This window comes from Cyprinodon variegatus, unplaced genomic scaffold (genome assembly GCF_000732505.1).
Source record: "Cyprinodon variegatus isolate N-32 unplaced genomic scaffold, C_variegatus-1.0 Scaffold1336, whole genome shotgun sequence".
In the NCBI taxonomy this organism is placed as follows: Eukaryota; Metazoa; Chordata; class Actinopteri; order Cyprinodontiformes; family Cyprinodontidae; genus Cyprinodon; species Cyprinodon variegatus.
The window spans coordinates 117,278-132,136 of record NW_015151789.1 but is presented as its reverse complement, the minus strand read 5'-3'; the positions used below and the strand labels follow the sequence as shown (position 1 = coordinate 132,136).

Sequence of the window (14,859 nt, the reverse complement as noted above, 5' to 3'; positions counted from 1 at the left end):
AAATTCTGAACTTCAACATCAAATTTATATTATATACACTCTGCGTATAGAAAATGACAACAAAAGTTGTCAAAGTCTAAGTGTTTCCAACTTATCAATGTTGTCACTAAAACCAGCACCTTTTCAGACTCCCTACTGCTTTTTCTGACAGCCAATAAGGACTTTTCTTGCTGAGGAGTTGGCACCGCCTTCTTCCTTTCAGTTTTAAGAACACCCTTAAAACAGCAATGACCTTTTCTGAGGCGTTTAAGTTCTTTATTAATTTCAGTACAAATATTTTCATTCTTCTACACAAATCAACAGTACTGACCATTTTTTTTAAAGTCCTTCCAGAGCCACACTCGATCCGTATCTTGCTGAGTTGTAGTGGCAATTATCTTGGAGTAACTACATCGATTGTATCCCAGAGGGAATACATGGAAGTAGAACCCATTTGGGGGGTCTGTTGGATGGATACCCAGGTGCCTCATACACAGGCCTAGATAAACATCTTCAATGTAAAGAGCTTTAACATATCTAGAAGCCTCAATTAGCTTTTTGGTGAGGTCAATAGACAAAACGTAGCCCAGACCCAAAGCGTAGGGAGGATACACGGATTCACTGAAAACGTCCACAGGAACGTACCATTTGGAATTGAGATCCCTTAAGACTTGTCCCCCATGTGCCACCAGGCCGGTCATGTAGTTTGTCGTTGGAGCTTGTAAGAGCATATTGACAAGATTAGCAACATTCAGAAACATGTCTGAATCAATTTTCATGGCGTAAGGAGTGCTGGAGCAGAAAGAGTTCAGCCACTCCAGCATCACCATGGTCTTTATGGTCAGGTTCTTGTAACAGTCCACAAAGTTACTCTGGATGAGGTCGTGATGGTCTTTGCTCTCCTGCTGCAGCTGCTGGTGGACCTGCTGTGTATCATCTCCAGTTTGCATTCCAAGTAGGAAGAAGAGCCTCACAGCTTTACCGTTCACCAGCTTCTCACTTCCCCAGGTATTGCGGATGACGTCACGGTGAGCTCTGTTGCGTGGCGCCACTTGAACAATCAGAACCACAAATGGCTTCTCCTGCTCACATCTTTGAGGCTCATTGATGATATAGCGATATTCATAAGGGTACTCCACCAAGTAGGGCCCAGGAGATACATAGGGAATGGCCGTCCTATGGAGAGTTTGAGTTGTTAGCATTTTCTTAGTTCCCAATGATGAAAGCCTCCTTTGCAGTTGAGTCACTGAACGGTGCGTTGGAAGGATGGCTGTGCTTTGAGGACTTTTACCTCTGGTGGCCTTGATTGTGGGCCCAGGAGAAGCAGCAGCAGCCAGCCTGGCTTTGGACACATTAGTGTTTCTTAATAGAGTAGTTTGTTTCCTGAATGGGAAGAAGGATTTTGTTGGGTGGTTTTGTATCCACTGTTTAGGGATCCAGTCGGACGTCATGACCCTGATGTTAGTGCTGTAGAAGAAAAACACGACTCCCAGAATCAAAAATAAGAACAGACTGTGGCGACGTGAGAAGCTGAAACATCGCCGGCTTTCTGCAAGTTTGTCTTCATTCTCCATTTCCTGGCTGAAAAACAAATAATTAAAAAAAAAGCATTTGTTAGAACAAAGGTCTCAAGAATAGGTAAGTTATATCAGGAACAAACTAAAGACAAGAGCTCAGAAACTAGTTCGATAAGATTAGAAATTAAAAGTCAACTTACATGGGTAAAATAAGAGCTGCTCAAAGACACCGATCATATATGTGGCAGAATACTGATGTGGGTCAGCCAAAAGGAAGTAACCAGCAAATGGAAGACAAAAGCCCGCCAGCTATATACAGAGGAGAGCAAAGAGAGAAAGCATGGAGAACAGGTGAGTAACACAGCGACTGTATGCCAGAAGAAATACATGAAGTTAGCAATGAGCAACACCTGAGGAAAAAGACAAGAGCAGAGGGTGAAAGAGAAACGAGAAGAGAGATAAAGGGAAGGATATATGAGAAGGAAAAAACAAAACAAAAAGAATAATGAACTACAGTAATCTAATCTACCAAAAAAGGCAGGAACAACAAATCATCAACAGGGAAGTATTTTTTTGTATTTAACAACACTTTATCTACACAATTCAAATGATAGAAGCAAATATTGATGATGAAAACAAATGTCAGCTCAAAAATCATTAAATGAGGGACTTGTTAAACTGTACTTGTCCTTCATCTGACACAGTCTATAAAATATTATCAAAACCCTGTAACTGAATAAAACCCTTCATTTTTCAGTGTGGCCCTGTGGAAGTGAAACTCCAGCTTTATTCTGGCTTTAATGTTGCGCTTCCAAAGAGCCACGGCATCAAGGTGAAGTCCCTCCTGCAGTAAATGAAGTAAATGGCCATCTTTGCTTCACCAATTAATAACAGGGAAGAGAAAGATAAGAAACTAAAACCCAAATGTCACACACAGCAAGGTCATGTAATGAAGTATCATCACATTTTTTATACGAATACTTTTTCACAGTACTTTCTTTATCCCTTCCTCCCTACTTCAAGGAACAGTCATACAGAGAGAAAAGAAGGATTTAGAAAGACTACATACCTTTGTCCAGCCATAGCAGAGTGAGGCTCCGACACACCCAAGGCTTGAAGTCTGTGCTTCAGTTTGTCTCCATCTGAAGCAAGAATTTCGCTGCAGTACAAAAAAATAGATGGCTCAGCTTTTGCATTCTCTTGCTATCAGCTGCAATGACTATTACAAACCAGTAAAAGTGTTGAATAAAAAGAAAAAACGTTTCTAAACATATTGGCTTACATCTCAGGTGATTAGGTAAACATAGTTCTTTGGTGCAATCTGCAGAACTGGTGCTGCACCTTTGTTTGCTCCAGCTTCCTTTGAAATTCTCAGGAGTCCCCTTAAGACACCACCTATCATCAGAAAGGTTGGGCTTGTGTCCCATGTTTAAGTTTTAGCTGTATAATGCGGGTAGGAGGAACTGAAAGTTTCTCATCAACTCATGTTATGCTGCTTTTTTTCCCTGTGGTTTCCTGACACGTCAAGCAGAAAAGCAAAGTGATTTTCTTTGTTGCACATAAAATGCTTTAAATTTTAATACTTCATATAATTCAGTGAGAATTTTGATTTTTTTGTTTATTTTGTGTTTGCTGTTGCATCATGGTACAGCAACAATTAAAACATTCATGCTTCTGCTTTCATTTTCCACTCCACAAAATATCAACATTTATGCCATCAGTGATTACATAGTCTGCCTCAGTTTCTGCAGAATTTGGTAAGTTCTACATTTTAAAAATAACAGCGGAGCGACAGTAAGAAGATATTTTTGGTTTTGTTGGACTCATTCCCCTACAGCAGGTTGTGACGAGAAAAGATCCAGAATTATTCTATTTCATTATCTCTGTTAACCCTTTAAAGCCCGATCCAAGAAGAAAACAAAACAGAAAATTACTTTTTTTTGGTTTGAAGTCCTTATTTGGCCTTTAAACAAAATATGTAAAAAGAAAAACAGAAATACATTTTTGATATTAATAATTTATTACTATGCGATAAGTCAAGATAACTTTTCGTGTAGTCTTCTACTGGCTGTTATCAGGTATATCTGATTGTGTACAATAGGATTTTGAGCAAAGTTTTTACCATTAAATTATGCAAAAGGTGTCAGACGCAAAACATTTCAGAAACCGTATGCATCAAATATGATACATTTGGCATTTAGGGTTAATGTCTCCTACACAATCAAATTCAGCCTTTGGACTCCAGGTTTGTTGGGATAATAGTCTGCCTCAATTTGAGTAGCAAATCTTGACCACATTGGAAACACTACTTTAGTTTATTTAGTATTTCCTGTAGTTTGAGACTAGGTGTTGCTGTTATCCATTTCATATCAAACTGACAATTAATGCTAAACATCATTAAAGTTATATGAACTATTGCTTCACATTGACCGTCTGTGTGACAATTTGGTGTGAAGCAATAGTTGGTGTGGTGTGAAGCAACAGCTGATGAACTGGTCTATTCATGTGTTACTTCAAGGCTTAACTGTCGTTATTCTTTACTATAATCCATCTCCGGCAGTCAATAGGCAAGAGGCGGGGTAAACCCCGGACAAGTCGCTAGTCTGTCACAGGACAACACAGAGACACACAAATACACACAACCATGCACACCTAAGGACAATTTAGAGAAGCCAAATAACCTAATAGTCATGTTTATGGGTGGTGGGAGGAAGCCGTAGTACCCGGAGAGAACCCACGCATTCACGGGGAGAATATGCAAACATGCAGAAAGACCCTCCACCCAGGAATCAAACCCAGAACCTTCTTGCTGCAAGGCTACACTGCACCACCGTGCTGCACCCCCACTTTTCATCATTCTGCTTTATTCTACCTCTGTTCTACCATTCTGCAGCATTTGTTTGTTGACGTTTTAACTTTATGGTCTCCGCTTTTTCTCACCATAGTAGCTTGACCTCATTTGGTGTTCTGTTCAGCTGTGACATCATCCCAGAGAGAGGCATTAGATGGACGGCTGCAGCCAATATCAATGACCAAGCTGGGTCTGTTTTTCAGTACTTTGTGTTATTCTCTCCCTGACATATCTATGGACTCAGCTTTTACTCTGACTAACTGTATGTCGTACCTTCACCCTTCTTGATATGAAAACTGCTGCAGAGCTCAGCTGCTTAACTTAGAGCCACCTGTGGAGCTAATTTGTTTCCCTCTATATCACAGTATTTGTGGATCAGTGCAGTTATGTTCCTTGTGTATGTGTGCTTCTGTCTCCTTAAACCCAAGACGGACCTGAGAGAAGGCCGCTCTCACTGAGCCTGGTTTTGCTGCAGGATTCTTCCTGTTAAAATGTAGTTTTTCTTATCTACCATCACTGATGCATGCTCAGTGAGATCACTTGCGAGTCAGTCCTATATCTACTGTAGCTGTATGTTTATCAAATCTTAAAAAGTCAATGACCTGATGCAGTCACTTAGGTTTCATTAGATAGAAAACCTTTAACCGATGTCTATAATTTGATCAAATTGTCTTTGTAAAAGGCCTCCAGATTACATGTGTTGCAACTTGGTGCTTCGTAACTAAACTCAATTGAGTTGCTGTAGCTAGCAAGCATACTTATATGACTCTGCGCCTCCCTCACCAACAACAAACATTTCTGACTGAGGCCCGTACCACAAACCAAGCTCAAAGTAGCAGGATTACTCACATCCTATTCAGTTGAACCAATCCAAAACATCAGATCAGCGGTACCATCAAGCTGGTTATTAACTCGCAAACTCAATCAGGCTTGAACTGATCATGAATCTGTGAACGTGCACGTATAAAGGGGCAGGTTCAAGGTAGCAGACCAATGACAATCATAGGCACCCAAGTAATAGTGCAGTATTTGTCCTGTGATGGACAAAAACAAATTTTACAGAAATATGAAGAGAAATAAAGTTCTCAATGAAAAATTGAACACGGTGGCGTTGTTCTGTCAGATGAGTATAGCTGGTCAGACCACTATACCAATAGTCATTATCCGTTCATCCCTTTAGTTTTGTATGAAAAATAGACTTTAAACTAACTCAAAGTGTGTGTATCCCTTTAGTCATGTACAAAAAAAACAACTTAATTACTTTTTTCAAACAAAACTAAAGGGATAAAATATAAATCTGACATCTTGCACATGCGTATTGACTATGGGTATGATGGTCTGACGCGGTATGCTCATCTGACAGAACAGTAATATCAAAGAGACGCCAAATAGCATTGACTGGGTAATACACAAGTCACACATCAGTATTATTCAACACAGTCTGTATCCCAATCCCTGTAGAGCACATTAATTGCATGCCCCTCGGGGGTGAGGACTTGAGAGCAGATTAAAAACAAAAAATAATAAAAATTCAATCTGGTTAGTCAGACTTTTTAATTCAATAATGTTTGGGCTAGAATAAAGCTAGAAGCTGATGCCACGATTGCATCATATTAATACAAGAAGTGATCAGATTAGGTGAATCCATCCTGATGTTTGAGCTGTGTCTTAACTCAGCAGGATGAATCATAAAAATCTGCTCCGCTTTGAAAAAATGAAAGTCATGAAATGCAACAAGAGTACAAAATTACTTTAATGTCCTCGACTTAAATGAAACTTTTTAGAATTTCTATTTCAGTTTCATACAGACTCTTTGCTCTGCATGATCAATGATCCATTTCACAGTAACATTACAGAATTATTATTTTTTTTTTTCTACCTGGTAGTTAATTAATCCTCCTCTGGTGCAGCTTCAGTATAACATTTATCCTTCACATTTATAGCGTTACAGCAAACAAAAAGAAGGCATAGATATATCATAGTGACAAACTTGAGTGGAAGCCACATAAAGCAGACTGGGCATTAGCTTTAGCTTAATGTGTCCTCCGCTGGTACTTAAAAGAAAAATGTAATTTTCAGACTTACATGGCAAGTAGTTGGTGTTTTTAATGCAGATCAGGATGAAGAAGATTTTAGGGAATTCACATGCAAGTCAATGCAAAAGGGTTTACATCCAAAGGAGACGGTCAAAAAATCAGTTTGGACCTACACCCAGGCCAGCTTTCTCTTCAACACACAGGCTCCACCACCTGTCCACCTGAAGAACAAACAATACCTGGCCACACCCATACTCATCAAAACAAATGGATATTGATGACATGCAAATCCATCAAAGTTTACAAAGCCGAAGTCCGCAAGCCTTTCAAGCGTGCTGGTTTCGTTTTCACAAGCACTCGTTGAACCAGTCTTTTGTCATCCACAATTGCTTTCAGGGTCCTTCCAAGCAAGCAGTATTTCCTCTGTGCATTTTCATCAAGTATCAATGCAATGTCCCCAGGTGCAAGGTTCTGTCTTGCTTTAACACATTTTTGTCTTTTTTGGAGGTTTGAGAAATATTCTCTTACCCAACGCTTCCCAAACAGATCTGCCATATATTGGGTGTGCTTCCATCCCGTCTAGATTAGGAGTCTTTAATATTGAACAAACTGGGAGCCATCAAAGGTTGCTTCCTTAATAATAATAATAATAATACATTTTATAATAATGCACTTTACATATCAAATAAAAAATGCTGCGATAGGAGGTAAAAACGGTTAAAGGTATAATAAAAAGACAACAATAACAACAAAATTCAAACCACAAGTATTAAAAGGCCATTTGAAATAAGAATACCTCCAGGTGCTTTTTGAACACCTTCATAGTTTGTGGTGCCCTCAGGGTCACTGGGGCGGCATTCCATAGATGTGGGGCCTGGAAGGCCTTATATCCTATAGTGGAGAATCTGGTCCTGGGTTGGTGCAGGAATTAGGTAGTCTGAGGTAAGCAGAGGCAGTTCCATGTATGCACTGAAGAACGAAGAGGCAGATTTTGTAATGGGTTTTTGTGTTGAATCGGGAGCCAGTGGAGGGATTACAGGACCGGATTGATATGATCATATTTGCGTTTCCTCATCAGGACCCTGGCAATGCAATTTTGAATGTTGTTTTTTTTTGCAGGCTCCTGCAAGTGATCCCGATGAGGAGGGCATTGCAGTAATCCATCCTTGAATAGATAAAAGCATGGATCAACTTCTCAGCATCAGGTAGGAAGAGGGAAGGATAAAGTTTGGTGATGCTTTTAAGATGGAGGAAGGAGACCTTACAGAGGTGGCGCATGTGGGTGTCAGATCTGACTCCAAGATTTGTAACAGAGGTGGACAGAGGAATGGGATGGCCAATAATTGGTATACTGGTAAAGAAGGAGGACTGGGTTGGATGTGGGGTGCCGATCAGGATGGCTTTGGTTTTGTGGCTGTTTAACCGAGGGAAGGTGTGAGACATCGAAGCCCTTATCTCCTATAGGCAGACCTGAAATGCAGACGGCAGAGCTGACTGGAGTTTGGATTCCTTTTTTATGTCTAATTGTGTATAGCAGTGGAACAAAACTTTGTGTTTATGGATGATATGACCAAGGGTTATAAGGTAGATGGTGAAAAGGGTCAGAGAGGACAGACCCTTGTGGCACTCCAGAGATAACTGGAGATGAATGGGACTGTCCTAAAGTTACATGCTCTGTCCTCTCTGAAGTACGACTGGAACTATCTTAGTTTGGTTCCTGAGAGGCCTATTATAGACTGGAGACGGTTGAGCAGAATGTCATGGTCCACGGTGTCAAAGGCAGTGATTTGGGGTTAGAGGTTCCAAATTGATGGGGTCATCAGAAGACATTGTTATTGATCTGATGTTAATAATAGCTTCAACCTCACAGCAAAGAGTTTGAAGACATTTTTGGTCCACTGTTTGCTGATAAAGAACCAGCTTTAAAGCTTTTTTAACTAGCTGCATGAGATCCAGAGTGAGGGTTGAAGAGCCATTGAATGCCTTTGTTTTTTTTATCTATCTTTGAGTGATTTGCATAGCTCCTTTTCAGCTCCAACCTTGTTTGCGCTGTTGTCAGACCTAATGAGCTCTTCTTGACCTCTTTTGCACATGAGACATCAGAGTTCATTAATACAGCGAACTGTGTCTATAGAATAGTTAGTTAAGCAGATAAATGATGTCATACCTTTTGACTATGCCTGACCTCAAAAAGGTCTAAAGTAATCCATTCCCACATTTGTAAGGTGTGGTTTGTCAGGAGTACGTCTTTCTGGAATTAAATCAGCCATTAGCTGCTCCTGAACCTTTGCCTGATTTTTCTTGCATGCAAATCAACAGGAAATACGTATTCTAATGGATTTAGTTAAATCCAGATTTCCTATTTTGCTGGCTCATTCATGTTCAAGGATAGTTTGCAACAATGCACCGCTATTACTTGCCCACTTATTAAGGTGAAATCCTCCTGATGCACACAAATAAGGGCAGTTCTGAGAGGGATTGCAACTTCTTCACATTCCACAGATTTCAAACAATCATCCACAAAAAGCATCATCACTGAGTCCACCATTTCAATTGAGGAGTTTCTTTTCTTGTCTTGAGCTGTTTTTTTGAGGGAAAAATTTGCACAGCTAGCAGATGACATGGCATGTTGTTGCTATATGGTTATTGCTAAATGCAACAACAAATTTTATAGTCTGTAAGCGGCTGTGTTAGTTCCCCTTCTGGCCACCACAAAAACCTCAGCAGTTCTGCGTTATCATCCGAAACTCTGACTTGATGATACATTGTTTTACTGTCTGTTATTATTGCCACATTCCTTCTCACACTAAAGCTTAAGCTGACTAGATTTCTGCAAACTAATCTGGTGACATATCCAGCTCTTAGATAAAATTAAATATGCTGATGAAGATTCCCAGTCATCTAGGTCATAGTCATTCTGTAAAAGTTTAGAAAAAACGATCCACTGGACTTGGTTTTCAAGGTCTGAAGACGTTTCGCTGCCTCTCCAGGAAGCTTTCTCAATTCAATTTCCTGGAGAGGCAGCGAAACGTCTTCAAATTCTGTAAAAGTTTTTCCAAACTTTTACAGAATAAAATTAAATACATTTTATGAAAAATAAATTCCTAAAGAAACGGCTGTTCCAACAGTTGCATTTGCAAATTCTCCCGAGTGGTGCACGACTTTACATGAGTGAATAAAATGAATGTGATTTGTCGTTTATCAAGGGGGAGGGATTGTTTTGTGGAATATAAGCAAGCAAGGTTGTTCCCGGTTTGTCGGAATCATCTTGCTAACCAGTTAGCAACTTAGTGCTAGTAGGTTCCCAATGGGAGTTTTGTGTTGGAGTTCGTGGATGACATTCTTTATTTAGAGGAGGAAAGCGGGGACGAAGATGATGTAGAAGTAGATTTGTTGTGGAAGGCTTCCAGCCGTACATGTTTTAGACCTTGCCTCGCAACGCTGCCAGTTCTGTTAGCTCTACGCCTGCCGAAGACACAGACGTCCATCCCCGTGAACACTGGGACGCAACTCAATGGGAAAGGAAAGGATTCTGATTTCTTATTTCAACCGTTGCGTATATTAGCTGCTACATATGAATCAAGAATCTATGACCCTAAAAAGTTTAATTGACAGATGATTGTTGATATACAATTGGCTGAATTTAAGGGCCGGATCTATCAAAGGTTTGCGTGTATAAAAACGTGAGCTATTTCACTGCGCACGCTAAAAAATGTACAAACTGATCTATCAACAGCGTGCTAAAAGGATTTGGTCTTTAAAACGTGCTAAATAGCGCCTCTTATCCATTTAGTACTTTTTCTGCAATGAATATGCAATATGGGGCGTTTACACGCAAAAGTGCGTCTTGTGGGAGGAGAACATGTAAATATATTAATTTAGCACTCGCAAAGTGATAAATCAAACCTGAAAGCAATTTTGCTAACAGTATCTGACTCTATATTTAACACGTTTCAAAAGAAGGTGCAAATGGTCTGTATGCGTAATTGCGCACACATGGCAGCGGTTATTGTCGCAAGAAGGAGACATGGAAATGAAGCAAGGAGACGCAGAGAACGCATTTTTTCACTCCGTGTGAATATTTTTGGAATGAACGAGGAAACAATCATCAAAACATATCGTTTATCCAGCATTGCCATTTTGGAGCTGTTGGGGGAACTCAGAATGGATTTGGAGCCAGGCACAAGGAGGACCCACGCAATACCAGATATCACTAAACTCCTTGCAACGTTGCACTTTTTTGCATCTGGGTCATTCCAGCGTACGGTTGCAGCGAGAGCTGGGATCTCCCAATCTCGTTTTTCAGAAGTGCTGTCTGACGTTCTAGATGCCATGTCGCCCTGACGCCCTACAGGAGAACCCCGACCTCCCCCCTGCGCCTGTGGAGCAACATGCCAATGCTGCGGGGATGCGTACGCGCAGTAATCTCATCCACAGTCACTTCTTGTGAGCCATTTGGTATGTGCATTTTTCTACAGGCCAATACAAAACACCTGTTTTTGTTTTTTTTTTTTTACTGCAGTGAAGTAGAAATTCAGCCACATACCACCTTAGGGAATAAAGGTTGCCAAAGTTTTTTCTTTGTTGGGGGTCACTGTAAGATTTACATTTCTTAATGCACTAGTTTGTACAAACTACAAACTACTTTGCAGCAAACCACAAAATGCGCAAAACCATCATTTAAATAGGGCGTCTCCAACAGTTTTGCACCTGCCACCAGTTACGCAATCGCTCTTGTTAAATCACCCGCAAACCATGGTTCAGCCCCTCGCGCAAAATTCCAGTTTGCGAGCGCAAATTACTTCACGCAAAATTGGATCTTGATAAATCGGCCCTAAGTGTTCAGGCTGACGTATAACCAACTGGCCTGCATAAGATAACGAAAAAAACTCACAGATTTTAAGACAGGATTTTTTTATTTTTTTTAAGTAGAAATTTTCTAAATTTTGGGACAATTTGCATTACAGAGCAGCATGTCTATTGCTAGTACTAGTTCATTCAGACTCATCGGCCGGCCTTTCTGATGCCAGTTTAGCAGAGCCCTTGACAGAGTTTGATCAACTAACAAAGGAAGACTGGGACAGAAAAAAGAAAAATCTATTTTTGGTTCAAACTGTTCCCATTGGCATTTAAATAAGTGCGTACGTCAGTCACACTCACTTCACATTTAAAGCCACACATTGACTTAAAGCATCCGAGCAATCTTGGGAAATAACTGCTACTGAATGAGGAACGGAAGAAATTATTTTGATCCAGATCTTTTCAGTAGAACCTGAATGTTCCTGAAGTTCTACGTAATTTGGCTGAATAAACTCTTCTCTGCACATCCAGTATACCTTGACTGCATCGTGTTTTTTCAATTTCTTTTTATATATTATGATCACACATTTAAAAGGGGAAATATGAGGTTCTACTCTGGAGGATTGTGGCTTGATTTACCAAAATAACTTGAACTAGTTCATTTATAGGTTCGGGAACTTAGAAGAAGTGAACTATGAACGTGAACTACCCAGCTCGCATTCGACTAATGTCAAATGTTTAAAAGTTGTTGGAAAACAAATTGATTCAATATCAAAACAACGTTGAACAGCAAATCTAAACAAAATTCAACAATTATCCGACGCAACCAACCGATGTTGATTCAACAGTGGCTTGACGTCAAAATGCAGGCTGCTAGTTCATTTTCAGCAGACTTTTAGTATGAATCCTACACTATGTTTTATAAATGAGACCACAAAAAACTTTTTTTTGTTAATTGCATAACATAAATACGTTGAAAAAAAACTATTAAACTGCTTATTTAAAGCATTTTTTTTTTATGGATACACTCTAAAGTTGTTTCTTCTCTAATGTTGTTACGTCAACATAATTGTTTTATGTCCTACCCTGCTAACATGAAAGAATTGTGTTAAAGTAACTAAATATGATTAAGTAAATGCTAAAAGTGGTTGCATTATTTTTTTTCACTGTGATGTGTTGAACTGGTTGGTATGTTTTTTCCCCTAAGACACAGTTACAAATTTACAATCTATCCCAAACAACCACTTTAGGTCTGTTTACTCAGGGATTTGTGCTCAAAGTAAATTTTAACTCAAGAGGTACAAATAAGCGGCATGCTTTTTGAAGGGCAGGAGCAGAGAGAAAAACAGGCACATATACAGCAGTGCCTCCTCATCACTGAAGAGGGCACCTTAGCACACTCTGTGAGATACAATTTGACAACAAGGGGGGTGTGCAATCATTCCCTCCCTGTGCAGGTCACTGCTAAACACTATGGAGCCTAAAATATCCATTTGGGTTGAGGGTTGCTGTAAAAACTGGCTCAAGATCCATTTAATTTTCTGCAAGCACTGCTTATACCCGTTTTTTTTGTGGGGGTGTTATGTTTTATGTAGTACGCAAGTATTATAGGCACAGATAGGGCTTTTCTCTAAACTAATTATACGTTAATTTAGAGCAATGTGTGATAAATGTCATTAAAAGATAACAAAGAAGTTACTCATTTGTGGATTTTTTTCATTATAAAAACACTGTAGCAACAAAAGGTCATTTTAACAGATTTGTTTTCAGTATATATGAACCTTCCAGCCACCCAGAACCAAACATGGAGAATCAGCTTTTAGTTCCCATGCTTCACTGATCTGGAATACATTTCCAGAATACTGGGAAAGTGCTGAAAGGCTGAGTCCTTTAAAGTTAAAACCCCATTTGATTAGAGCTGCCTTTGACTGTTGAAGTACAACTGTTTACTGAGGTATTATTAGTTAAAGTTTATTTGTTTTTGTTTAGCTTTTTACTGTTTAATTCATCTAAAGTACATTGAATTGTGGGATGGAAATAAACTTGCCTTCAATTAAACACGGTTGCAACAAATACTTAAAATTTGTGTTTCAGCAACATTTAAAACAACCAGGGTTTTTTTTTTGTTGCTGCATTTTTGCTCAATTCTGTGACTGAATATTTTCTCTGTGTTGTCTGGTGATCCTGACTTATCTTTACACTAAATGCTGAAGAATTTCTGTGACTTTGACGAAAAAAAATCCTTAGGAACATGGAACTAGCAGCTTCCTAGAGAGTGAAGGGAAAGCTATAAGGAAACCACCCAAAAAAATACTCAATTAAAGTAAAGATACTCAAAAAAAAAATGCTTAAGTACAGTAATCAAGTAACTTTACTTTGTTACTTTCCACCACTGTTTGTAAAGGGCATAACCAGCAGTTACTCAAACAGAACTTCCTACCTGATCTGTGGAGCCACTCCCACCATGAACCTCCTGAAAGCTCCGTTGATTGATGATTGCTCCTGTTCTCTGTTCTCAAACAAACCTCTGAGGCTGAATCACACAAAGGTGAGTTTGATTTACTAATCAGGGTTGGCCAGTTGGTTGCTCTATCGCAGGTGTCTACAACTTTAAAATCCAAAGAGCCATCTTACTAAGAGTCCAGCAAAATAAAAGTCATGTAGATAATTCATTAAACACTTCCTGTACTTTGGTTAAATATATGCTCTAGGTAACCTGCTGCAGTTTTAAAACAAGAGTTGATATATTTAGGTTATGGAATAAGAAAAACAGAAAACTGTTCATAGACTTAAGACTCAGACAACTTTTATTTTCATTTTTTATAGTTTATATAAAACAAAATTTAGGTTTGTACAGCTTCCACAACATTTCAATTCTGTAAAGTGCAGCAGGAATCCTGGATTTTCTTCAATAGAATATAATTTGTGGGAAATCAAATGAAAAAACAAGACGACTTACAAACAAGACTAGTAAGAAAAATATTTTTTTTTTAACCTGAAGCATTATTATTAGTTCTTCATTCTAATTGAGAGCCACAGTAGTGAGTCAGAGGAGCTGCATGTTGTAGACCTCTGCTCTAACATCACGGTAAAACAGACTGAATGGGTTTGATGCTATATTTTATGTTTGCAAAATTCTTCCCACAAAAGTACATTTATATTTTTGGCAAAGTGTGAGGGGAAAAATATCAATGGTAATTCATTTTTTAAGGCATTACTGCCTGTTTTTTTATTTTTCTCTGATGTCGACAATTTACTCAGAAAACTCATCTAGTCAATTAGTATAAAGATTAAAAGCTGACATAAAGTGTCTAAACCTGTCTCTAACATTGTGTGAGACACTACTTGTAATTATGGTAGTTACAAACTTCATAAACAATAGTCTAATAACCAAGAGAAGGTATAGAATAATGTTTATTTGCTTCTGAGATCCTCAGATATCAGCAAATAAAAAATAAAAAAACTCAATTTCAGTAACAATGAGGTTTTATTTCAATGACTTATGCATGAAAGTGTTACAGGATCTTTCTAATCTACTAGGATATTTTCTCAGATCAGACTTTTCTGCTTCGTTCTTTTAGCATTTTAGCTTCATTTTCTGGCTCTGTTTGGCTGTTAGATCCTTGTGGTGGGAAATATCAGCTGAGCTTCTCTCATCGACATCTGTGATTGCAGA

General features: G+C 39.0%; 1 protein-coding gene across 4 annotated transcripts; it reads right to left on the bottom strand.

The window, feature by feature from the left end:
* Positions 1–10: 10 nt before the first annotated feature.
* Positions 11–6,677, bottom strand: LOC107102885 (beta-1,3-galactosyltransferase 1-like). Of its 4 annotated transcripts, XM_015402336.1 has the most exons (4): positions 6,433–6,677; positions 2,566–2,655; positions 1,697–1,805; positions 11–1,560 (listed from the first exon to the last, which is right to left on the bottom strand). In XM_015402336.1, the coding sequence occupies exon 4, from the start codon at positions 1,551–1,553 to the stop codon at positions 297–299; it is 1,257 nt and encodes a 418-aa protein (XP_015257822.1). In that variant the 5' UTR covers positions 1,554–1,560; positions 1,697–1,805; positions 2,566–2,655; positions 6,433–6,677; the 3' UTR covers positions 11–296. The 4 variants fall into 4 exon arrangements, with proteins under 4 accessions (XP_015257822.1, XP_015257820.1, XP_015257823.1 ...); XM_015402334.1 differs by lacking the exon at positions 1,697–1,805; XM_015402337.1 differs by lacking the exon at positions 6,433–6,677 and having other exon boundaries at positions 2,566–3,391.
* Positions 6,678–14,859: the final 8,182 nt, after the last annotated feature.